The sequence below is a fragment of the Seriola lalandi genome, unplaced genomic scaffold (genome assembly GCF_002814215.2).
Source record: "Seriola lalandi dorsalis isolate HSWRI2012SDOR001 ecotype SW California unplaced genomic scaffold, Sedor1 jcf7180002054688, whole genome shotgun sequence".
NCBI lineage: Eukaryota > Metazoa > Chordata > Actinopteri > Carangiformes > Carangidae > Seriola > Seriola lalandi.
In genome coordinates this window covers 369,522-396,389 of record NW_019525241.1, presented here as the reverse complement: position 1 = coordinate 396,389, position 26,868 = coordinate 369,522, and the positions used below count along the sequence as shown (strand labels likewise).

Sequence of the window (26,868 nt, the reverse complement as noted above, 5' to 3'; positions counted from 1 at the left end):
GGGGGTGATGAGCGGTGATAGGGGAGGGGAGAAGGATAGGGGCAGATAAGATAAGATAAGATGAAACTTTAATGATCCCCATGGGGAAATTGGGTCATTGCAGCAGCAAAGAATGGGATATAGATGAGAATACAAAAAAAAAAAAAATGAAATTGCCACCATGTGAAAGAATTCAAACCTTGTGTAAAAAAAAATATTTCTTGGATAAAAGTAAACAATATCATTGTTTGTTTGTCGTTATGAGTCATTTGTAGACCTTGATTTACAGAGTTGGGCAGTGATATGTCTGGTTTGAAATACTGCTATAATTGTTTCCACACAGAGAGTTTTACCATTTACACATCAGCAGATCATTGCAGTTTTCAGTTAAGAGGATGATGACAAGGTGGATTAAACTCCTTGTCCTCAAAGTGTACGTCATTGTCCCCACATGTTGTCTGGGACACATTTACACTCATACAAATTCCCACATATACCAGTAGACACTGTCAGTGGGGATGATGCCCCCTTGTGTATAAGAGAAACTCGACCGACTGTCCTTGAGCTCAAAGGAAGGGGGTGGGGGGGGGGGGGGGGGGGGGCTGGGGATGATCCATTGGCTGGCCCCTCACTTGAATGGTGTAATTAATTGCAGAGGCAGCCACGTTTTTGGGACAAGCCCCCCGACATGTCGGGTCTGCCAGTCTCTGGAGTGTGCCAGTGTGTTTGTATGTGTCTGACTGTGTGACTTCATGTGATTTTCTAAACTCGATGGACTTAGCCCATAACTTAGCTTTATAGCTACTTCGACTTTGTGTTACAGCCCAGTTAGTCTTGTCAGGGTGTAGGCAGCATGAAGTTACACTTTTTATGCCTCAAGCGATACCAAACTTTGCTGTACAGCTGTTCCTCAGAAGAAAACTGCAGTGAGTTGAAGGGAATAGACAAGAGCGGGCACCATCACTTACCTTTTGTTCACTTGTCAGTGTCTTCTTTTTCTTTTTTTTTTTTGATCATTATACATGTCCAACTTGCTTCCACGATCTCTTTTGCATTCAGATCTGTAATATCCCTGTCTCTTTAACTCTCTTTCCCTCTCCTTTGAGCCTTGCGACAGGTTGTGACAGCGGTCCGTTTAGCATGTAAGGTCATGTAGAAGGTGATGACCTGTGCATGTGCGAGAGTAGGGTGATTGATGTGAGGTTGATCTCGCCTAATTATTCCTGATGTCCTGAGGCGAGTCAGTCTGTTGTGTGAACCTGAACACAGCACCCACGGTGCGCTCAGAGAGGAAGGAGTTATTTCAGCTGGGAAACCGAGGAAAAAGGGGGGAAAAAAAACCCAGACTGATGTAGCCACTCCCTACATGAGTGTCACTTCTTATTATTGCCGCACTTAGCACAGTAGTATTATTTGTAGGAGGATGTTGTATTTTACACGAATTGTCAGATGGGAAGAATTTGCTTGAATATTCAGCCAGTTATTAGACTTTCCTGTGTAACACAACACAATCCAGAAGCACTGTTATGAAATCAAATCAAATATTAAGCAAATTAAAAGCAGCCTCTGAGATCTCGGCTGTTTTTAACTGAAATTTGTTACATCTAAAAAAAAAAAATTAAATGCTAATTTATACAGACTTTGATATTGATCTGCATTGATCATAGCGTCTATCAATGTGCACAACTAAACCAGCCTTAAACATGAACACACAAACAGGCTTCTATTACCTAAACCATTACTTTCCCCACCACTTAAATAAATTCTGAGACTGTTTGATTTTCCATATGACCAGGGGCATTTTTACCTCCACCAAGGAGTTTATGTTTTCAACCGTGTCTGTTGGTTTGTTTGTTTGTCAGCAGGATTATGCAAAAAGTATTGAAGCGATTTGTACAAAATTTGATGGAGGGATGGAGCATGTTGCAGGGAAGAGGCCATTAAATTTAGGTGCCGATCTGCTTAAAGGGATTGATCCAGGAATTCTTGTTATCACTTTGCTTAACACAGAACATTTTGATTTGTTTCTCAGGAAATAATGTTTGGATCTTGATGTAAAAAAATCAGACACATTTATAGTGTCGACATCTATGAGTTTGTACAATTTGGTTCGGATTCAGTTAATAATCTGGATCTTCTGGACGAAAAAGTTGGCAGAGGTACGTGCTTTGCTGAGTGCCATCCTAGTCTTGTTTCTCATTTATTTTTCATACGTCACAACTTGGAAGTGCTCTCCCTCATAAATTGAGTATCCTGTAAGTATTTAAAAACTTGCTGAATTAGAAAAATAAATTTGTGTGCATTTATCTGAGTGTAGTGTTTTTGTGAAAAAACGCCAGGAAGCCAGCTCAGTTTCTGTGCAGAGAAAAGAGCAGCTACTGCTAAAAGGAGCAAATATGCCAGCCTTCCAGTTAGGTCTGTTAGACTTAATAAGAAAAAAACAACAGTGAAAAGTTTATAGCTTGTAATTAAAAGTCCTGTCTGTTTCATTTGGGTGGGCATTGCTCCTGTCCCTGTGGGGCCCGACCATAATGGTGAGTCTGACAAGACAGTCTGTCATATTTTTCTGTGGCTTGTTATAGATTTCAGCTATTCACTTCTCAGCTGCTTTTAAAAACAAAACTTATTATTTTTCTGCCAGCTCTGTTCAAAATTCAGGAATAAGTAGTGTTTGTGTGTGTGGCTGATTTTGTGTGTGTTTACTGCTGTAAACCTTCTGTGAGCCACTTGCTATATGATGGCTATAAGCCATAATGCGGGGTTTTACAGACTTTTCTGCATATCTTTTTCTTTTTAATAGATTTTAAGACCAAGAGCTGGCATCTGACATCAAGCAGTTATTGCTAGATGACAGAAATACTGCTGTTGCTATGGCAATGGTCCTTTCTCCTCTTCTCTTTCCTGGCAATTTATCCTCACTCGGTCTTCTGCTTCCCCTTTTTCATCAGTACCTGTCTTTGTTTGTCTTTTCTCTTCTTCTTTTTTCCTACTTTCTATTTGCTCTTTGTGTGGTCATTATATGAGCGGAGTCCACCTCACACATGTACTCCCACATGTTTGCAAACACATGCTGAACATCTACGGGCCATCGACATTGTAAGTAGACCTGAACACACAGTCGGAAAATACAACAAATAACTGCCCACAAGAATAAACGCACACACGCACACACGCACACACACACACACACACACACACACACACACACACACACACACACGCACTCTCTCCCTCTCATTGCGTCGCTGCCTGTCGGTGTGTCTTTATCCTCTGTTGGGGGTGCTGCAGCTCTTTGTTACACCTCCACCACAACCACAGCACAGCTTCTCCCCAACTGCCATCACCCTCACTGCAGCAACTGTGCCCGTTAACAGGCCTGCTACTTTATGCCACGGGTTGCTTGCTCCACACTCTGTAGCGCCACAATCCACAATCCTGTTACACAGCAGCCACCATATGATAGGCTTACCATCAGCACTGTTTGCAAAGTTAATAGCCGCCATCAAAGTGGGGAAGGAGCGATGTAATTCAATTTAACTCAGTCCTAATGCGTCTGTGCATGTGTGACAATTTCAGAGGTGTGTGTCACGGGCTTGGGAAATGTAAAAGAAGAGATAATGTGGCATTAGACTGTCTAGGTAGTTAATTCTCTGGGAAATGTGGCAAATTTACAGAGAAAAGGGTTTACATGTGAATTCTCAGTGCAGTGTTCCTTTTTTATTTGAGACATTAATAGCATGTGTTTGATGGAAGCTAGAAAGGAAAAAGAGGAAATGCACTGTAAGTAATTTTCTGTGTCTTATTCTTAGAAAGTAGATGCTGTGAGAAATAAAGAATCTTGGAGTCAAGGCAATTTGTAATTTCACTTTTTCTGCTTTCAAACTGGATCCACTGTGTGTTTCTTGCATGGTAACCATGCAGAAAGCCAGTGGTATATTTACAGTATACGCACATGAATGTCGCTGTGTGTGTGATGACTCAGAGGATGTCCCCAGGCAAAACACCTGACTTAATAAGGTTGGTCCAACCACCAGCTGTCTCCTGTGTCAGTAGCCTCCCAGATTGTCTGGCTGAGTTTATGTTACACCATGTGGTCGTCCATGTGAACTTTTCATCCTGTCTTTTCAAAGAGAAGCTTGACTGAACACACGTCAGCCTTTACAGTTCACACCTGTTCTCTGCTAGCCACTGGGAAGTGCAGTTTCATGTGTCCACTGGCAATAGCTTTAGTTGAAACCCTACAGTTCATCATTTACATTTATTGAGTTATTAACTGAGTTATTAAAAAAAACGCCAGATATTTGTTTTTATCAATTCTGTCTAAATGGTATTACACACAGCCCTATGTCAGGCTTTCTTCTCTTCCCTTAAGGCTCTCATTTAATACCACTGCTGATTTATCCAGCAACCAACTTGGAAGTTAGCTACAACGATGGTAATGTTAAGCTTATGTAAACCCCAGATATATAAATGGTTAATGTGAAACTCCAGATTTGATTTCATGTTTCACAACATCAAAGGCCTCAAAATCAACAAGTCATAAGTCAGTGAGATTTTTCTTTGGGTGCAACCAATGATTATTTTTTATTACTGATTAGTCTTTTAGTATATAAAATGACAAAATAGAAAACTGTCCATTGCATTTGATGTAAAGTCTTCAAACTATTTGATATGTTCGACAACAGATATTGTTTAAGAGAAAAACAGAAAATATTCACATATGAGAAGCTGGAACTAATGCTTTTAATTTCTTAAATGATTAGCTGATTATCAAAATTGTTACTGATAAATTCTCTGTTGATTATTCAACTAATTGTTTCAGGTGTAGTACTGTACTGAACAGGCTGTTAAAAAAAAAAATGGTTCAACATACGTTATTCTTTATATTTGAGCTCTCGAAAAACAAATTCTTCACCCACTCTTTTGCTTGAATTTCTTGAATAACATTTAGAAAGGATGTGTGTGTGTTTGTGTGTGTGTGTGTTTGTGTGTGTCTGCAAATTGCGTGATTAAATTAACATTTCCCAATGATCGTTACAGCCTGATAGATGTTTGGTCTAGGGTTGCACGGTATACCGGTACCAGTATAGTACCGCGATACTAGAGTTTTGAAAACGGTACTATACCAGCATTTAAAACAAACGGTACTTTTATTTCATTTTATTGAATGCAAATGAATTGGTAAATTGGAGCCTGTCTCTTTAAGCACAGCGAGGCCAGCGAGTGTGACGTAGTTGCCCGAGCAGATGTAAGCCGCCTCCCACGCACACTCGCATGTTTAGACTGAGGAGGAGAGAGAAACGACAAGTCGCGTCTTGGACAGACGGAGCGGGTTGAAGAAAATACAGTAGATAGAGATGGCAGCTGCAGAAAAGCCCTTACTTGTGGACAAAATGGGGGCCCGAAGTACGGTGTGGAAATATTTCAGGTTCAAACCGAACGATAAAGGCGAGCCACTGAACCCAGAAGCACCGCAGTGCAAGCGGTGCTACAAAGTGTGTCTCGCAAAAGCAGGCAACACTTCAAACCTGTCGAAACATTTAAAAGACAACCATGCGGACTTTTTACGAGACTTCAGTCAAGAACGACAGGTGATAGTGTTGTTCACCAGTTCACTGCACTGTAATGTCAATGAAAGAAGTACAAAGCCCCTCCCAGCCCAGTAGTAAACCTACAGTAGCCTGCATACAGAGAGCTAAAACATGTCCATGGTTAATAAATACATTAAAAAATATATTTTTAAAAATTAAATTACATTCTTTAAATATTTAAATAACCCATTAAGGCAATACATAATATAATGAAATATTTTTTACAAAAGTATCGAAAAGTATCGAAAAGTATCGAAATACATATTGGTATCGGTATCGAAACAGAAATTTGGTATCGTGACAACCCTAGTTTGGTCATAAATGTGCCTGTTAATCGCTGAACGCCAAAAGTACCAGTTGCACCGTGGAAGCTCATTATCCTTTAAATATACACTGTTTCTAATTACCTATTTTTTTAAATGTAGAAAACAGTTCGTCCTTATATAACCATTACCTGCAAAAGTCACATCAGTGAAATTTAAAGTGTCTGTACATTCCCTCATAAAACTTTGCTTAAAAAAAAAAATAAAGTCACTCAGTCTGATATTTTAGAACCAATTTCATCTAAATCAGTTAAAGGCCTGGCAAGCTCAAGGGAATTGACTATACAAGTCGTCGTTACAGCACACACGCACATTCTCACACCTGTACGCTCATCTATGCTCGGTGTCCTCTCCCAGCCATCTGGGCCATCCATCAGGCCTCCTGAGCAGGTATAATCCAGGGGGGAGTATCTTTTTACAAGAGTCCCATTAGTTTACGAGCCGTCTGCTCCCTGGCGCCATCACTTTGTCCTCTAGATGAGTTAGACCGTTCAGGACTCTCTCACAGTATTCAAGGTTTATAGGAGGGGAGCTTAACTTTTTAATACACTGCATGATAAAGGTGTCTGTCCTGACTGTATTGTTTTTCTGACCTCACTGGCAGAATGGCTTCAGATGACACTAAGACAATGTCTGCAAGAGGGGAAGGCATTCATCTACTTTTTTTTTTTTTTTTTTCCCTCCATTGCAATATTATCCAAGACCGGTGTTTTGGATTATGTACCACTGTGTTTACAGCAAGAGATAGAGCTTCTGATTGTTGTGCTTCTTAAGCTTTAGACCACAGTACGTGTGGAAACCTTAGTGCCACAGTGTTGATTCCTGATTTGCTGAGGCAGCTCCTGTTGCAGAATACGAAGCCCAGTTTTTGGCAGGTGTGTGTGGTATTCACATGTGTGAAAGTGTGTGTTGCCGAGACCCTTGTGGTGTTTTGCCCCAGTGGTCGCGCTCCGTCTGAATGATGCCTGAATAGTGCATGGCTCCGGCCCGCCAACCGTCTTCCCTCCTTCTCCCATCAGCTCCTTGCTCAGCCAGCACTGACTGACAGCACTTCTTACCCTGCTCGTTGTCTTCTATTCTTCTTACTGGCCTTCATACAGAACCATGCACACAGGCAGGTAGACGGACTGACAGGCAGGTAGACAAGCAGACATGGAAGAGGTGCAGGTGCACACTCGCACGTTCACACTTACAATCACACATACACACACATTCATTTGATTTTTTTTTATTTTCATGAATCTTGCTTGTTCATAGTAAGAGCCCTCACTCGGCCAGTTAAGCTCTGAGAGCTGCATTGTTTCAGTCCACTCAGGAGGCAAACTTACGCTTTTGTGTATAATCAAGATTAGAACCTAAATTAGATTCTGAAAGGATCCTTAGATAGAAATAGTCGGAAGAGAAAGCCAAAGTTGTGACATGATGTCCGGCCTTTCTTTCATTGTTGTTTCTGGAAAATGAAACTCCATTCTAGGGTTTACTTTTCACTTTCTAAGACTCTGCAGCAGTTAGGTAAAAGTTAAACAACTATTAATTTGTCTGCATATAAAAAAAAAACTATGAAAATTTGCCAGCACAGCAGCAGGGGTACTCATGTCGCTGCTTGGTTTTGCCTATATCCATAATAAAGCTGCAATGGGGCTTAAGTTTAAATTACCTTCCTTAAAGTATAGTAAGGCTTTGTTCCAGTGCTGGATTTTTAGTCATTTGTTATATTACAAATTTATGTGTGGAACAAAACCTCCAAATTCAGGTTCCACTTCGGAGCTCTATTGAGGCCCCTGCCACTGAAAATGTGTTAGGTAGCTAAAATGTTAAAGAAAGGGTCCTGTGACCTACATGTAAGTGGTCCAAATCCCCATGCAGACCGAGAGAATCTGGGCCAGAAAGGTGAATAAGACACATTCTCTCCTCCCTCAGCAAGTACAGTACAGTTGAGTTGGCCTTTATCAAGACACCCAACCCCATCTGCTTCACTGGAGCTGCTGTCGGCAAAGGTACACTAGCAACTGCACTGGGAAACTCCACATTGCGTTCAGTTGATGTGACCTTCCCTCTCCTTTTACACTACTCTCGGGCTGCCGTTTGATAATACTTTTGGTTCTCTTTGCTTGTTAAATATGTTTTAATGAAATAAAAACATGATATTTAGTTATATTTTGCCCTCTGAATGTTTCAAGAGTCATTGAGCATTCATTACCTCTGAAAGTCCCACATCAGAGCAGCTGTTGTGGGTGTTCAACAGAAGGTACATGGTGTCCTAATCACCCCCTGTGGTCCCCAGCTTAACTCCAGCCAAGACAAAGTGCACCCCTGTAAGTTCATGCATAATGGAATACAGTAGACACACACCGAAGAAAGACTAGCAGCAGTGGTTGCCCTTGAATTGCACATTGCTGATGTTACAGGTGTTTCTCATGCTAGTGAGGAATAGAGCCTCCTCCAGACCAATCCCCTGAGGTCTGAGCCTACCAGCATGACAAACACCCACGGTCTGATCACACTGAATCCAAAGCATGTGTGTAATAATGTGATATTTTCTCAGTCCCAATAGGGAAATTGTGTTTTCTCTTACCCCTGCTTGCAGTTCTATATGTGTACTTTGAAATGAGAGCATGTGGGGTGAATCGACTGTAAATAGTGTTTGGTTTAATGAGTTGCCTCTTCATTGTTTGTATAGAGACCTAGTAGAGGAATGGCTTCACAATTACAATTGTGCAGAGTTTTTTTTTTCTTTCTTTTTGTACAGATTACTATGTGTAGGGGAGGAGTGACAAATTTGTCAGCCCAAAGTGGCTTGTTTGCATTGTTAACTTTGTTCACTGAAACTGACAGGGACAGCTAGTCCCTTGTTGCCTCTAGGACAGTTGCAGAAACTTTTTTTTGCTCACATTGTGACAAGTGCCCGCTGAGTAAAAACAACAGATTAATTTTCAAAATGTCACGAAATGCCTTTAATTTATTCCAGAGGAGCTAGGGCTTGACTGTCTCATTCATAATGCACAAGAGATGCCCCAGAGAGTCAGATATGTTTTCTGAGAGATGAGCTAGCCTCACACTAATGAAACGACATCTGCAATTTAGCCTGTATGTCAACTATGCTCATATTGGCCTCTCTTTCTCTGCCCACTGTGGGAAATGGAGTTGTATTTCTCAGGAATTGGAGCTGAGATGAGTGCGGCTGTATAGTAAGCATTTAGGAAATAGGGGAATAGACACATTTCCCATGAAAGTGTATTTGCATTAGAATAAAGCATCACCATAGAGTCCATTTCACAGATGGATTATAGATTATATATTTCCTCAAGCAGAACTCTTCTCAAAACAGCATTTTAACCCAGGACTAATTAAAATGTGAAACTGGAAGAACATGATGAAAGATTCATCCTAGTCGAATTTACCATTGTCCTTTCATTTACTGTACCAGTGCAGTGTATCAGTACTCTGACAGTCAAGCTGTGGGTCTATAAGTCATCCAGGCTCACGCTGATTTGGATTCTGCAGCGGTCCGGCTCTCTGCCGGAGAGTGTTTGGAGCGCAGCGATTTGCAGGAGTAGAGGCTGTGTCTGCCATTTTCTGTATATGATGTATGGGTTGAACGGACACATCAGCTTGTTCTGTTGGCCACATAGTGCCAAGTAAATATTTGCTCCTTGCCCTTTCCACACATTTACACCCCCCCCCCAACACACACACACACACACACACACACACACACACAAAAAAGCCTCTTCAATGCACACATTCATTCTTTCTCCCACAAACCATTCCTGCAAAACGTTTGACCACAGGGGGACGGGGGGCCTTCTGGAGATCACTGCAGCACCACGATGTAAAGACCATTAGCCAACTTGTGCCCCACGCCCCTTCACCCCTCCTCTCTATACCCCCTACGCTGAGATTAATGCCAGGTGGGGGAAATATAACATAGTTTAATTAAGCCCGAGTCCACAAGATTCATGGACTCATTTCTTTGTCTGACAGTGCAAATGAAGGTTCAAAAGGTGCAAGGCAAGAGGAGAGACACCCTTGACTAGCTCTTAGGAGCGTAATGAATGTAGAGGTGCACATAGGCTAATGATTTCACCCTTAAAGACTTGGACTTTGTTGTAAATAAATCCTCCATAACTTCACTGCAGCTGTCCCACTCCACATCTGTAATAGGTAGATGTCACTGAGAGCGGCCTAATGGTGTATTCAGACACACACACACATTCAGGTACAGGCTGCAGAGATTCAAAGATGTCGAGTTTTATCCAGCCGGCAGGACGGGGAGCTGTGAAAGTTGATGCAAAATTTGAAAAAAATTATGCACAGTTCCCTTGAAATGCAGTAGTGGCAATCAATAGCCACAACCCATAATTCAGTCTTTCATGAACCTGCGAAAATGGATGTACCCTAACGAACCACGCTGGGACTGGGCCTGGCAGCGATTCTAGCGCAGAGACAGGACCACAATGCTAAACAGTTTTGCCTGCTGTGGCATCAATATTGTATTATAATATATCAGTAACATGAGGGGTTGCATGATAACAAGTTTTTCCTGATAAAACAGAAAACTAGCAGAAAATAAAATGATTCTGTAAGAGGATTCTTTAACATTCTCAGACTCAAGATGGTAAGGTTAAAAAAAAAAAAAAAGGATCAGAATTGATGCAACAGAACCAGACATTTTGTCTTTTTTATTTCATACACTCTTTGTCCTTGTCAAAATCTGACACCTACATTACCCACAATGGAACTCCACCACTGACAGTTCAGTCATGCCCTAATGTAGCCTCGAGCTGCTAGCCTCAAGCAGAGATGAGTGGACTACAGGGATCTGGTAAGATCACTTCTTTCTAACTCTACAGCCCCCCTCTCATTTTCAAAGGGATGCACAGATTTCCATACACTTCCAACCACTTGCAGTCTGTAGGAGAGGGAAGGGAAGGAGCAAAGACACAGACAGAATCTATGGAAAAACTACTGCACCTTCACTTTGCAACCTCTATGGTCTGTGTCATGTCTGAGAGAGGTTTTTCTTTCTTTCTTTTTTTAAATCTGTTTTTAAATGCAACTTGCCTCTGCACAGTAAGCCTTGGGGTAACCGAAGCCTTCCCACAGTGTGGGTCTCTGACACCCTCCAAACCAGCAGAGCCATGCTGCGCACTAGATCACTGTATTGAATTTCTATATAATTAAAGTCACAGGGGACAAGGTAAGGGAGAACTTTTAAGTGGAAGATGCACAGGAACTATAGTGAATAAATGGCTACTCCCATCAGCTGAACAAGCTCTAATGCGTTTCACTCAATTTAGCCAATGGACTTAGCCCATTGCTGTTTAGGTGATTGCTATTTCCTATTCTGCTATCTGTCACTGACTCTCCATTGCATTTGCCTTGAAGAACAGGCAAGGCAGAATCATTTGGCAGCACTAATCAATACTGTTCACTCTGTGCGAAGGGCTTATCAATTTCCAGCCAGTGCCTTGAATGAGAGTGTAGGAAGAATTTGGCTTATTCATTAGGTACATTTGTTTGTTTTTTTTTTGCTTTTTTTTTTTTTTAAAACTCTGAAAAGTATGTTAAGACAGTGCCATTTAATTCGCACAGAAATCAATTTCCCCTCTTCCCTTCACTCTTGGAATGCAGGTCAAACAGTGGCAGAGCAATTACAGGTAAAGAGATTTGTATTGCGTTTTTATGCCTCAGTGCTGGCGACAGCTGTGGCCAGAGGCATTATGTTTTTGGGTTTTCTGTCCATGCCATTCTGGTGAGCATGATACTGTATCTCAGGAACGCCTTGAGGGAATCCTTTCAAATTTGGCACAAATGTTCACTTGGACTCAAGAATGAACTGGTTAGAATTTGGCGGTCAAAAGTCAAGGTCACTGTACCCTCACGAAAAAAACCTTTTTGGCCATAACTCAAGAATTCCTACCCTAATTATGAGACAATTTAACGCAAATGTCCAACAGGAAAAAAAGGCTAAGTGATGTGATGACATTTTATATCCAATACATCATTATGTTCTTGAAAAACGCCTGATACCTTTTCTCATATTCCTTCAAAGTCTTTACTACATATATTATACGAGTCTTGGCAGACATGGATGTAAACTGCAACTTGACCGGTTGGTGAAGCGAGTAATCCTCGTTGTTTTTCTCAGTTTGGTCGTGACAGCTGGTCTCAGTGGATACTTAATGGGGGGGTTTGTAGAGTTGCAGGGCCCGTGAAGAGGGAGACCTATCTGTGAATACAGGATGAGGTGATGTTAGTCAGAAATCAACCAGGGACCTCCTGCTTTCCTAAAAAAGAGTCCTGTCATTTATCTCAAATATCTTAACAGGTCGCTCAGGAGCCATGTCATGATCTGAAATGTGTGAGTTATTACGTCATAACCCAACAGAAGGTCCATGTTGCTTGGTGGAGACAACACAAGTGTAAGGCCCTGAGCAGAACTGTTACAGAAGCAGCGATACAAACAATTGCTTTAGTTTTATTTATGAGCATGATCTCTCTCTCTGCTACAGGGAAATTAGATCCTACACCTTTCTCGTAGTCTGGTTGTTATGTTCGATTCACTGGAAATGGGATGAAAGAAGACACAGGTTGCTAAATACAACAAGACAAAGCATTTTCTCTTGAGTCACTGTTGATCGTTACACCCACTCATCCTCTCCTACTGTTAGTCAGTGTGTGTGTGTGTGTGTGTGTGTGTGTGTGTGTGTGTGTGTGTGTGTGTGTTAGAGAGCGGGAGAGAGGTATGGTTTGGAGGTAATCTGTAGCACCTAGCATTAAGCCATATTTTCTGGGTCTTCATGGACCCAAAGGGAACTGTTCTTTACCAATTTAAAAGTTCAATTTGCACCTTTCCATCAGATTTCTTTTACATTATAGCCCACCGGCTCTCTCACCCGGCCTGGGGAGAATGTAGTTAATAATCCACTTCTGTCCCATCAGATAATTTAAGTCAAGGGAAGGACAGACAGGAAGGGAAGTTTAGACAGTGAGAACATGATTGTTTGACTGCTCTGTAGATTGAATGATTGATTCTCTTCGGGAACAACTTACTTAATCTAATAATGGTCTGAAATCGTTTTTAATGGGATAATTTAGTGTCCTTGGAAAATGTTTTCAATCAAATGCCTTTTCCTGTGAACAAAAATATTTTCAGCTTTTTTTTTTTTTTTTAGTCGGTGTTTGTTTTAATGCTGTTTCAAGATCTTCAGTAATGATCAAGATAACAGTGTATGCCAGTTATTCACTGCTTAGTGCAAATCTTTGAAATAATACATAAATAAACATAAACATGATTCTTGCTTCAAACATTATTTATTATTTTTCTTCTCTTCTCACTCCCATCTTAATGTTGCTGTGACTGTAGCTGTGTCTATCTGCAGTCAGCAAAATCAAAAGAAGAATTGTTGAAAATACTCTAACCCAATCCTTTAACTATTTTTATATAATAATCACATTACATACATATTGCACATTAGGTTTTAGGTTTGATAAAGATATGCACTAAGGGTGCTACTAACAACTATTTTCATTATCTATTAACCGGTCTGATTTTCTCGATTGGATATTTTGTCTATAAAATGTCAGATAACATTGAAAAGCAAGGTTTTCAAGGCATTCAGTGTATAATTGGAAATGACAAAGAAAAGGAGCAAATCATCACATTTTAGAAGCTTTACCTTGTGAGTCTTTGCTTGAAAAATAGTTTAATACTTTCTGTGTAATCGATTAGATGACTAACCATCGCAGTATGCTCTAATATGTAATAAGTGGGGCATTTTCCTCCCCGGTAGATAAAATATTCAATGGAGTCCAAAAAGTGGTCTCGGAGATTTGTTTTGCACTGTATGAAGACAACACATCTTTGGCCTCTCTACTGAAATGTGTTGTCACTTATTAGCTAAATTATGATGATACAGGTAAATAATATATATATATATATAGACTGATATCGGCCAATGATATTGAGCATGCTCTAGAAGGGAATCTACTTTTTAATGTGAAAAGTCAGTGGTGAAACGTAAAATTTACCTTCCGGTATATTTGTTGTTGTTTTACAGAGGAGCTACGGAAACTCAGCTGGTCCGGAATCCCGCGACAGGTCCGACCGATTACGTGGAAACTCCTTTCAGTAAGTTCTGTGTGCACACACTCTTACAGCACACATGCAAATTTACACTGCACATTCAAACACCAACACAGTGAAACAATCATGAATTTATTTAAAATGTAAAAAACGCTCACAAAAACACTTGCATTCAGACGCACTTCAAAAGAAAAACCTATGTAACATCATACATGAACCCGCGAGGGAATGAAATGCACACACAGCCGTGTACACACACACACACACACACACACACACACACACTTGCACACATCAGATAAAATCGCACAAATAATAAACACATTACAGATGATCTTAAGCACTCACACGCACACACAAACACACAAAGTTGCTGTCATGTTCTCTAGCCGTACCCCCTCCCCTTTTTGATTTATGAAGACTGGTAATAGTCCTGCTTTTTTTCAAACTTCAATAGGGAAAATTAATTGCGAGGCACAAATAATTTATTCATGAGACGCACGGTGTGTTTACTCATTAAGCCATTGTTGTGGTGTACAGCTCCTAGTCTGCAGAGAGAAGACTGGCTTTTTGAACGCCATGACTCTCTCATTAATTACCGCACAATAGCTAATGTGCCGCAGAAAAGATGTCATTAAAGGTGTGTGTGTGTGTGTGTGTGTGTGTGTGTGTGTCTGTCTGCGTGCCTGTTTGTGTTTTTTGGTTGTGGGAGGTTACCTACTGGGCGCTTTAACCGTTAATGGCTGCTTTGTTTGGTACTCCACTGAAGTGAAGGCTCATAACACTGTATGAAGTTGCAAAGCACTGGCTGCAGTGTAGGCTGCCAAGTTCAGGGGAGGGGAGGGGCGCCTTACTGCTTTAGCTGACTGTATGTGTGTGTGTGTGTGTGTGTGTGTGTTTTTTTAGCTAATGTAGCATCGATAACACCTGAGTAATGGCTTGTTCATGTTTGTTTTGTTTGATTGTGTGTGTTTGTCTTTTTGCAAATATCTAAATAATGTTTGCATGGATGTCTTGGTGGCTATTGTGCGTATGTATATATTCATTCATACATGTTAATATGCATTATGTATATATGTAAAAAGAGAACACTGCAGCGAACTTTGGGGAAGCAAAGCACAGCTGGCCTGTGGCCTGTATAAATTACAGCTGGACTGCCTGAGCTTCCCTGCAGAGAAAAGAAACATTGAGGCAGCAGAGATGGGGATTGTGTGGAGGGTAAAGAAGTCAGAAGTGAAAGGAGCAAAGAAAAAAGCGAAATGACAGGGTTGTAGGATACTGTAATATATGACATATAAGAGCAATCCCTCTTCTATAGGTTCTACCTCTGCCTTTACTTATCTTAGCCTAAAGGCATACATCAAATGTTTGGAAAAGACAACTTTAGATCTTTAGCGTGCTGGTGGTCAGATTTTGTAACTTTGGAGAGATCCAAGCTAGCTGTGTCCCCCTGCTTCCAATCTTTATGCTAAGCTAAGACAATCCCCCCCCGGCTCTAGCTCTATATTTACACCAATGGGCAGATATCCCATTCTGTGCCGGTCAAATTTAAACTCAGGCGTCACACAATGGTTCACGTCATGCATGTGACAGCACAGACACAGCTACTTACACACACACTGCTACACAGTTATAGATAAATCATATGTGGTCTACTTAAATTCTTTGGAGAGGTTCACAGAAACATCTCCTGCAGTCATCCACATGTCTGATGTTCAACTGTATCAGTGTGTTCAAGTCTTGAAAAGTCTGAAAAGGCTTTGAATTTAGTTTCCTCTGAAAAGGCATCGGAGGGTATTGGGGATAAAAATGCTTGCCATAGGCAGTAATTTTAGTTATAAAATGTTTATGTTCCTGATTAGAGGCTGTTGGGAGAAGTTATACACCTGTAAAATAAGTGGGATAGTTTTACAGTGGGGATTCAGTCAGCAACATTCAGAGCTGCAGCAAACGCTATGAATACAGCTTAGGTCCAGAAGCTAGCGTACTCATTGTCATCATGGTTAAATTATGTAATTAGTTTTAGTTGGTTAATCCATCTGTCCATTTTATGATGCTTAGCCGGGTTCAGGTCAAAATGATTCCATTCATTCATTCATTCATTCATTCATTCATTCATTCATTCAACCTTTATTTATTTAATTCTTGAAGAATCATTCAATGTTGTTGAGACTTAAACAGAATAAATACACACAGAAATAATGAGAAAACAAACACCAGAGTTAAAACAGTTACATTCAAGAGTGTTGTAGTTTGTGATCATAGTTTTTAATTGACTGTATTTAGCTTTAATGTGTGTTGTTAAATGTTCCAATCGTTTGCGTGCTGCACACGATACTACAAAAATGATATCCTGAGAAATTCTTGTTATATACTTCTACAAAGTTCTGAAAAACGTGACGTAATAATGTCCCTGATGGTTTTCTTACTTGCATACTTTTGTAGGACTGTGAGACGGGTATTAAATGGCATTCTGTGTGGTATTAAAAAGGTTTTAAAAAGTCTTAGATTTAGCTTGGTAAACCCTGTGGAAACCCTGTGTGTGCTCAGTATGTTCTACACACCAAATACTGCTAAATACACAGCTTCAGTATCATTCTCTCACCTTCTTTAAACTCTGAACCTCCTAAAGAACAAGTGTATTTCCTCAGTTCAGGAGACCGTCTCAATATTTGTTTTGCAACTTTCTGTTTTGTTGAAAACCAAGCTGTTGCTTTGTTATCCAGCACTGTCACCATGAGCTTAAATGTACTAGAACAGAATACAATTCATCTTCATTGAGGACATTTCTTTCTAGGCGACTTTAAATAAATATGCAGGAGGTATTTTGACTGTGCAAACTTGAGATCCATATCTGAAGTAATCTCAGTCTCACCTCATGAGGATTTCAATAGATATCTAGATCTTAGAGCCTTGTGCAGCGTGAATTATCCCAGGGTTAAATCCAAGGTTTGGATTAAAGCGAAAAGTGGGCATGGTGTCAAAAGCTCTCATATCTTCTGAAGTGTCATAATACTTGACTGCTTTCTCTGTCCTGTCTGTGGTATGATCCGGTGGAGAAATAGATAGGAGGGATCAGGCTCGAAATATCTATTCTCCGTCCTGCACACACATACACACACATTGAGACTCACAGCCCGTGCTGTATTCCATAAACTTGGCAGAGGCACCTAATAAAACTTCACTCCAGTGATGTCCCTTGTGCCCTTCTCCTGCTCACCAGTGTGCACCAACTTATTTGAGTTTTATTTTTCTCTCCCCTCCAGCAGGCGTGCTTGAGCCACGCTCTTCTTTTACCTGACAAAGACAGGAAACAAGTTTTCCCGCTGCGGTCAAAGCTTGGTAACGCTCTCCCAATGGCCCTCATTTACCACCACATCACAGAAATCATCTATAGCTATCTCCGCTCTTGTTAGGCAGTGTGGAAATTTAAAAAAAAAAAAAAAAAACAGTCTGAAGACAGGCCAGGAGGGAGAGAGCAGTTTTTATTCTGACTGGATAGCTCTCTCTACCTCCTTCCTCTTTTTGAGCAAGAGGCTCCACAGGTTGCCCAGAAACACATCCGGTTGAAGCTCCTGTTATTTCAGAAATAATACCGTCTTATTTAATTTGTTTAAAGAACACTAGGTGTCCGAGCCTGCAGGAGAAAGGAAGAAATTAAATGGCTTTTCTGCTTTGTGAAAGAATGTCAGCCTGTGGCAATATGTACATTTGCTAATGGAGTGTGGCTGTTAAATGTGAGGTGGCGGGAGAGAAGAAAACTAACTGGCTGTGGAAATATTGATAAGGCTAAAGGGTTATATGAGATGTATCAAGAAGCAGCGGCAACGGGGACAGATTTAGAGATGATTATGTTCAACTGTTACCTTATAACAGTACACATAATTATAATGCCTGAGAGAAAAGAACAATGTGATTTTTTTTTTTTTTTTCATTTGAGGCAGACTTGTAATCAACCTCCCCTGGTATGCACTGTGTTAGAGGCATCTCACACTTCACTGGAACATTTTGTTCCTTTTCAGCTTGTACACTTCGACTGTAGTGCATGAGAAGTGCAGCTCCATTGTCGTCTCTCAATATTAACAACTAAGATATTAACAAATAGCTTTTTGTAAACAGATCCAGGACCAGGATTTTAAAGGTGTTGCCTCTGTGTGTGTGCGCACAGTACAGTATATCTCTGTTTTTTCTGCCTTCGGGGGAAATCCACTTTCTGCATTTGAGCATCAAGAATCACCCTTAACAGTGAAGATGAGTGAAATGCAGCACTGCCCGGTGTTAACTATACAGTGTCTCTATTGTCTCCATTATACCACAGGTTTATGATTATACATACTACACTGAGTATGTTTACATGCACACTAGTATTCTGCTTATCCCCAGGTTTTATCAGGTTGCGTTGCACATGTAAAACTAAACCTTATCTGTGTCATGTAAACACCTTATCCATGTCTTCAATATCAAGATATTACTTTCACAACTGGGAAAGTAATGTGCATGCAAACATAGTCACTGTTAAGGACTTTATGAATTTGTTAACTTGTTAAAAGCAGCTTTTTGGAAGTTTTGCTATTGCTACATAGTCAGCGTTAGCGTTAACAGCTGTTTACATAGCAGTCTAGACGAAACATCGCAAGTTCAGCATAAAACTTAATTTCTTTACTCCCCAAGAGCTGTGTCTTAGTGGTGGGAAGCAACACCAATGTTAACTCTTGTCTTTTCTTCTACTGAAGTTAGCACGCTAACCACCTAGCCCCGGCACGTCTCGTCACTTTCAGATAGCGACTCAACTGCTCAGAGGGTGTATTATAATCTCTTGTCTAGTAAACGCAATCATGACAGAGAAGGTTAGCTTTCAGTGGCAAAAGATATGGAATTGCTAAACTTCTGAGTGTTTATTAATATTTAAAAATGTGTAGAAGAGATTCACTTTGGATCAGTGAGACAGTGAGGCCCTGCTTTTGTGTACATAAGTTCTCCTTCATTTTAAACTACATTGACATTCAAAATGACTTTCTTTCTAATGAAATAAGTGATTGAATAAAGTTGTAGAAAAAATGTAATTTTAGAGTGTAATGTGGCAAAAGGGCTTTCATGGCCCAAACTCTCCCAGACCACAATTTTCTAGCACGTCTTGAGACCAAAGCTTGAGACCACTCAGACATCAACATGAACTCTTCTACCCCTGAATGGCTAAACATGCCTCTTACTTGGCTGTTATTTCTCTGAAACTATCCACCGAGATAAGTTTCTGAATAATTTTGAAGCAAAAAATAGGCCACAGAGTTGCAGAATCACGCTCCATTTTATCTAACGTTTTTCTAGCGTGAAGTCGATACTCCTGCGGATGTTTCCAGACTCAAATCATATAGAAGCTCACCAGAAGTACTGTGCTGTACTGTTTACTGTACGGTAAAAAGGAAGTTTTGTTGGTTCAACTTTTGCTGGGCCCAAAACGGTACAGCTTGTGTCCAGGCTGCTCTACCAGGATAATGTGCTCCTACTAAGTAGAAATCAATTTAGACTGTGGTGGTGGTGGGGGGTGGGGGTAGGGGGTGGCGGTTGTGGGGAAAGAAAAACACAGTTTCATTTAAATTCCCCAAATGGATTCCCCAAGCATATTTCCCCTGTTTTTTACAGAGAGTTTACTGATGTGGAAGATCCATTAGAGGGATGGAAGGATCGAGGACTAGATTGATGCAAGGAAGAATGAAGAGATGAGCTTTATGTAGACTGATTAACAGAGGCAGCACTGAAGCACTGTGCTGCCACATTTTGTACCACTGGCATTTCTCTCAGAGCTTTCATGCATTTACACTTTACTTTTAGCCTCCCATCGCTCACTTTTTTTTAATTTTTTTTAATCTCCACTCACCCTTTTTAACCAGTCGACCACAGATTAAATGAAAATTATTCACTCAGGTTTTAGCATGAGTACACTTGGATCTTGGGCACTGGAAGTATTTTAGTGAGATCTGCTCATTTATTTTAAAAGAAAGGCAAGCTGCTTGTGCTGTTTGCCTGCCTTTCCTTTAACCCAGTTATTCTTAGAACGTGTAAAAAAAATTGCAATTATTTTGCAGCTTTATGGTCGAAACCGTGTTTAAAAAAAAAAAGAAAAAAAAAAAACGTATCACAGCTGACAACTTTCAAAACAATTACAAAGTGCTTTACAGTAAAAACAAAGAATAAAGTTTATGAAATCCAAAACATAAGATAAAAAGTAAGATAATTAAAACATTACCAGACATGAAGCTCACTACAGCTTTAATATGCTGATGAATCTCCACTGTTTTATTGCAGAAGTAATAAAGATTTTTTCACACCTATCATCTGTCAGAGTCCTCTGATTAGTAATTAAGACTAGTAATAAAAATGTAGTGTGTGGCACAGTTTACGTCCTCTTTATAGTCTTCAAATCTTCCTCTGTGTGTGTGTGTGTGTGTGTGTGTGTCGAACAGTAATGCAGCTGCAGTGTGATTGACCTCAACTAAGCTGTCCATTAACCTTCAGCACACCCCCGCTCTCCCCCTCCCTCATTTGGCAGAGTGCACCTAACACCGTAGCCCGCTGCTTCGTATCTGACCTGTTGTTGTGTCTTGTGTGCGTGTGTTTGCATACGCAGCGGTTTCATCATGTGATGGGTGGACCTTGTTGGCAGGGAAAAGTCACAGTCAGTACTTGTGTGGATGAGTAACCAGTTTGCCTCCTTACAGAGTGTTTTGGTTGTGCAAGGATTTACTTTTTTGTATGTAGAGTTACTGAATGAAACCAACAGATAAAGGGAATAAGAAATTCTCTCAATGATGGATGCAGTGACAGAGAAAGCCATATGTGTTTATATGTCATAACAAACGTGAGTGTGGAACCACGGTGTTTGGTGGTGTTTGAACCAGTGTGCTTGTTTTTCATACTTATGGTCGTTTCTGGTGTTTCTGTGTGTGTGTGTGTGTGTGTGTGTGTGTGTGTGTGTCAGCCAGGTGTGTGTGTGTTTGCAAGCAAAGTTGTTGTGTGCAGCAAATAATCCTCTAGACTCCCCAGACTTCTCTTGGGGCCTTTTCCAGGAAGGAAAAAAAATGAATAAAAACACAAGAAAAGAGAAACTTTTTGCTGCTGCTCCTATTGATTTTCCTCTAGACAGTTGCCCAAAATTGATAGTTTGTGTCTTTTTTTGTATGCTTGCTAGCGTATTACCGAAAAGTGTAGCCCGCTTCCAAAAACAACAGGCAGCAGACTCGTAACAAACACAGAAATGCACATAGGAAACAAACAATCACATATAGCAAACACTGAGTCAACATCACACTTTTAAGGCCTGTTATGTTGTTCAGTTTCTTGCTTTATGTGCAGACTGTCCTTGTTGGTGCAGGTAAACTAGTTCAGTTTTGATGGTGATTCCACTGAAGCCAGCCCAAAACAGATGTGTCTGAACAGCAAATGTTGCCCTCAGAAAAATGCTCAGCTTGAATTGTGAGTGATGACGAATGAATGTAAGAGGCAGAGCGATGAAGAGAGCATATGTCTAATGCAGCATCCGTTTGCGGAAAAATGTAGAAGGAACTCTGTGGAGGATTTGAGCGTGGAGTATTAAGGGGCCACTAACGCCTTTCTGAACTGCTCATCGGGTGGGTGGATGTCTTTGGCTCTCATTTTAAACAATATTGTGCCCCCGTCTTCTCGATGATGACCCGCTTTTCACTTCAGATCAGATTTGGATTCCCATCGTGGTCGGACAACACGTCGCACAAGACATTTATTGTTTAGTATAACCTGGCCATGAGTCTTGACCTGTGGCCGCAGCATGCTGTATGTAACAAGATGAGCTCAAAGGTCCGTCTGCTAGCTGTGTCATCATGTGACCCGCGTTTGATCACATGATAACAAGTTTTATAATAAAACAAATGAATGACATTTGAGAAAACAAACAAACAAAAGAACTAGGTTTTTTGCAAAGCTTCCTACTGCATCAGTTCATCAGTGGATGGACTTTGCTCAGTTGCTATGGAGATGACTCAGTCGTTATATAACAGGTGGTTGTACGTCATGTGGACAAAAAGTTCCACAGAGGAAAATTTGGCAAAGAATGGTCCAATAAACAGTGTCGTGTTTAAAAGCCTTAAAACATACTTATAAAACCTGCTCAGTAATTTTTTTTTGACTTTCTTTGTTCTCACCTTTTTTCTAAATGAAGGATGCAGAGGAAAAGAAAAATCCAAACGTTCTAATTTCCAGTATTAATTTCAGTAACACACATTTAATGCATTAAACATTACATGCCCATAAGATTGTTGGTCATATTGTTAAAATTGACTTCATTACCTGTAACTCTATTCGGATGAATGGCTTCTATTCACCAAGATGTTGTGGAACTATTTGAAATTGTTCAGTGACAAACACGTACATATGCGCATAAGGCATAATAAAACATGTCAGCTACTATAGTAAGAAGCTTTATAAGTTTAACAGCTAGACAATCCAGCTTTTTATCACAAGGACAAGTATTCAGGGCCAGCAGTCATGTTTGAGTTGTGTTTTGAAGATTTTAACTTTGTGAATTTTTTAGAGCCCCTGGTCCCAGCTCTTGCTTTTAATAGACTTTAGATTTGTTGTTCAGTTTGGAGATGACTTTCTCCTCATTGCATAAGCCCGACTGCACAAGGAGGATGTACACTTTCACAAATGTATGCTCATATAAACTGCCTCTGAGAGAGACACACACACACACACACACACACACACACACACACACACACACACACACACACACACACACACATAAACACACACACAAAGTCCGGTACCTGCCCCAAGAGGCAAAAAGCATTTAGTTAAGCAGCAGAAAGTTTTCTTTGCAAAGTGAGGTGTGTCAGTCACAGACTGTTTAATCCCATGTGGCGGTGTTTGGTTTCTCATCGAACTCAGCTAACGGACTCAAAACAAGTCAAGGCTTTAGAACAAGAGTTTCAAAATAAAGGCTCATTAAATCCTATTTAATGACAGATAAATAACAGAGAGGCAGAGAACATAAAACACCATGTGGTTTCTGAAATGATGGTCTTACTTAATATCTATAGAACTCAATTAACGAGTCCCATGTGTAACCCAAGAGCATGCAAACAAAACACACAGGTGTATTAGTTTGGAGACTATTACCACTTTGTTGTGTTTTTTATTTGAGCCTGTACTGGTGGTGGTACAACGCCACAAGGCATAACAAAGGTTTACAGTACATTTCAGACACTTTCTAACACGTAAAGTTGGTTGTAATTTTAAAATGTCAGGCTAATGCCTGTTAGCACCTCTAAATGTCACTGATGCATATCTTGTTTCTTTAATATGCTCAAAAACAGATCTGTGAATACATCAAGTTGCAGTTTTGTGAGCATTTACAGTATGTAGCGTGAGACTCCAAGAAGTCACTGCTCCCAGTGATAAAGAGACCAGCAGATAACCCCCATAAAACCAAAAATAGTTGTTTTCACTGTTTTTTAAAATTATTTTAATTTATTTATTTATTTATTTATTTTTTACGGTTCTTGTACAAATGAATGAAAACACCACTCATCTAATGTGTTAAATAGTGAGATTTACAAGTGCTTGAAAGCAGATTTTTTACTGTCAGCATCAGCAGAGCCAGACCAGTCGTTCCCCCCGCTTCCTTTATTTAAACTGAGCTAAACTAACCGGCTGCTAGCTGTAGCTTCATATTTAGTGTACAGACATCCGAGTGGGATCAATTTTCTCATGCAACTCTAGGCAAGAAAGTAAATAAATATATTTCCAAAAACTATTCCTATAAAAGGCTGAAAGCTATCGAAGCATTTTTTCCTCTACCCGAACTTTACTTTGAAACTGAACTCTTGCTACTCGAGTTTGAATACATTTTTCTTGTTCCATTTTTTTCCCCCATCAGTGTAAACTGATCATTAAAAAAAATGTAGTAAAAAAAAATCCCCCTCTTCCACTTTTTGTGTCCCTTTGTCTTTCATCTGTCCTCCTCCCTACTTCATTTTCTTCCTCTCTCTCTCTCTCTTTCTCTCTCTCTCTTTCTCAGGGTTACCTGCCAGCTAATGCAGAGAGGAGAGAAAGCGTCCTACAGAGGAAGAGACAAGAATATTTTGGCTTCATCCAGCAATACTATGACTCCCGCAATGACGAACACCATCAAGACACATACAGACAGGTATACATACACATGCACGTGCACAGTACAATTTACGTGTGTGTTTAATCGTTTCTTCTACATCTGACTTTCTTTTTTTAACACCTGTCTGAATCCAAGAGTTTGAAGGACAGAATGAAAGACGGACTACAAAGGATTCCATTTCCAATTACAAGAACAACTTCTTGTCCCTAATGTATTCCCTCAGCACAAACCCAGGACACAAAGCTGTTTATGTGCATGTTTGTGTTCTTATGTGTGTCAGTAAGGGTGTGTTTTGACAGGAGTGGTCCCTGAAGAAAGGATTACTGGAACTGGTTATCTGGCAAAAAGTGCTTTTCTATGTTTTGTTTTTTGTTTTTTTTTTTCCTTTTCTTTTTCCTGTCCTTTTCTCTCTCTCTCTCGCTCTCTTTCTCTCTCTCTCTCTCTCATATGTACTTATTGGACTCATTGAACTTCTGTCTGTCTGTCTGTTTGTCTGTCTGTGTTGACATGGAGGCAGTGTGTTAGAGCTCTGTTCACAGAGTAGAACCAACCACCCCCAAACTTCAGAAAGCTGCCTAAATGAACACTTCTCTTTGGCTTTGAAAATAATATCTGCTTTTACTCGGTCTCTGTTTATCTGTCTCTCCCCCACATACTCTTTCCTTTTAACACTCGACTACTTCCTATTCATTTCAGGCTGATAAGAAACATCAAAGTGAGCTGTCGATAGCAAAAACACACATTTCTCATATTCTGTCCAATTTCCCATTGATCTTCTCTACACTGTGGCAGAAAGCTGGCATACTTTGTTTTGATGATTGTTTGGATCGCGTCTTGAAGCCTCTTTTTTTTTTTTTTTTGCCAAATTCTGTTTGTTCCAGCTCTGTTTATGACGACGGAGCGAGCAGTAATTTCCAGTAATTTTTTTTCTGTTTGTGTGATTATGTGTGTTTGTACGTATGTTGCTTTGGCACTCAAATTGGACATGGCAATGGGTTCTGTTTGTCTGTATGTTTAAGTGGCTATGGATACATTTGCATACATGTACCTGTGTGTCTTCTGCTCGTCTTCGTGTTTGTCTGTGTTCATGTGGGATGGTCCATCATCCATCTTGAATCTCCATCTGTCTCAATAGTTTGTCTCTTCTTGTTTCTGTCCATCTGTCTCTTTTATATACTTGTTTATGCTCTTGGTAACTTGCCTAAACAGCTTGTGTGTATGTGTGTATACATATGCAGATGAATGCAGCCATTGTAGAAGTTCCAGCTTGCACTGCCATCTTTTTGAAGTACTGCTGCAGTTTCGTTCCATCCCAAGAGAAAATGTTTTTTAAAAAAAAAAAGAGAGAAGCTTTTTAAGGGTAGAGTTGGTTATCGTTTGGTTGTTATCAATTCCGGCTCTTATCAATTCCCTGTTTTGATTCCAAAATGGTGAATAAAAAGAAAAAAAACTAAAATGTTTAGACAACAATGATATCTTTATTCCTTTAAGTATTAACTGAACATTGACAAAGTAAATATGGTTTACTATTTACTGGTAGTTTTTACAACAAAAACGATCCACAGACTTGCATTTAAAAAATATTAAAGGATAGATGAAGATCTAGAGCGTTGGACTCTGGTCTATCCATATGATGTTGCCATACGCTTATAATAACCATCTGAACTAAACGTGGCAAAAACGAGCACTCTCGACGTATTTTGACATGGACAATTTTCCCGTTATATGACACTGCTGCAGCTGTTTTGTGTTTGCTGGTTATAACATTCTTGCTCAATATTGGACAGAACCAAAATGATGGGAAAATAGGGGCCAGATGTAAAACTACCAACAAACAAGAGACAATTTCCCATGAACACTGAATGCGCTCCTTCTCTACCTTTACCTCTTCCTTGGGACGCCTGAGATCTTAGGTGTGGTCAAAACTGATTTAAATGCAGAGTACTGATAAGTGCATGAAGGGAACTTTTGCATTGGTGCTCGTGTGTGTGTGTGTGTGTGTGTGTGTATGTATGTGTGTGTGTCTAACATTTCTCTCTCCCATGTTGCCGTTAGATCCACATAGACATTCCTAGGATGAGTCCTGAGTCTTTGGTGCTGCAGCCAAAGGTGACAGAGGTAAGGTGGACAGAGCTGTGGATACAACTCAAATCCCCAGCCCCGTCAGTAACAAGCCACACACTCTCACAAGCAGTCTGCCTGTCCGGTCTGGACGATTTCAGTCGGCTTGGCTCCAGTCGCTGTCCTGCATCCGTCTGGCTCCCTTCTGACGAATCTGTCCGCCTGTTGAACTGTTCATCTGCAGGGTAGACACTCTGAAATGGTGTTAACGTGGTCTGAAACACACACACAAACACACAAACACACACACAAAAAAAAAAGCACACACAAATGTACTCTCAAGCACATACTATCACAGAGATGGCTCGAAAAGCACAGACACACACATACAACACTCAAGACCACCGCTGCTATCCATTTCAGACCACCAAACCCCCCGTCTGCCTTCAATCAAGGACACCAATCCACTAACTGTTGCTCTCTCTCTGTCTCTGTCACTGTCTGTAATGGCCAGATCTGTGCTAACATGCCCGTTGCTTCAGTGTTTGTCTTTTTTTTTCTCTCTTTGTCTCTCTGCAGATTCACATTGACATACCGAGAACTAATCCTCTTATTCCTCTTTTTCAACAAGCTTCTGTCCAAGAGGTGAGACTCCCCCACCCCCCCACTACACCTCCC

The 26,868-nt window shown here is 40.4% G+C and overlaps 1 protein-coding gene across 3 annotated transcripts in view; it reads left to right on the top strand.

Annotated features, from left to right (window-relative positions):
* Positions 1-26,868, top strand: part of tbc1d22a (TBC1 domain family, member 22a) — a 119,166-nt gene that overhangs the window by 11,480 nt on the left and 80,818 nt on the right. Inside the window, exons 6-9 of one of the 3 annotated variants that reach the window (XM_087178428.1) lie at positions 13,957-14,027; positions 24,037-24,165; positions 26,185-26,247; positions 26,770-26,835. In XM_087178428.1, the coding sequence (XP_087034554.1) occupies positions 13,957-14,027; positions 24,037-24,165; positions 26,185-26,247; positions 26,770-26,835 (329 nt within the window). The remainder of the gene's footprint in view (positions 1-13,956; positions 14,028-24,036; positions 24,166-26,184; positions 26,248-26,769; positions 26,836-26,868) is intronic. The other 2 variants (XM_023422994.2, XM_023422995.2) reach the window with 2 other exon arrangements.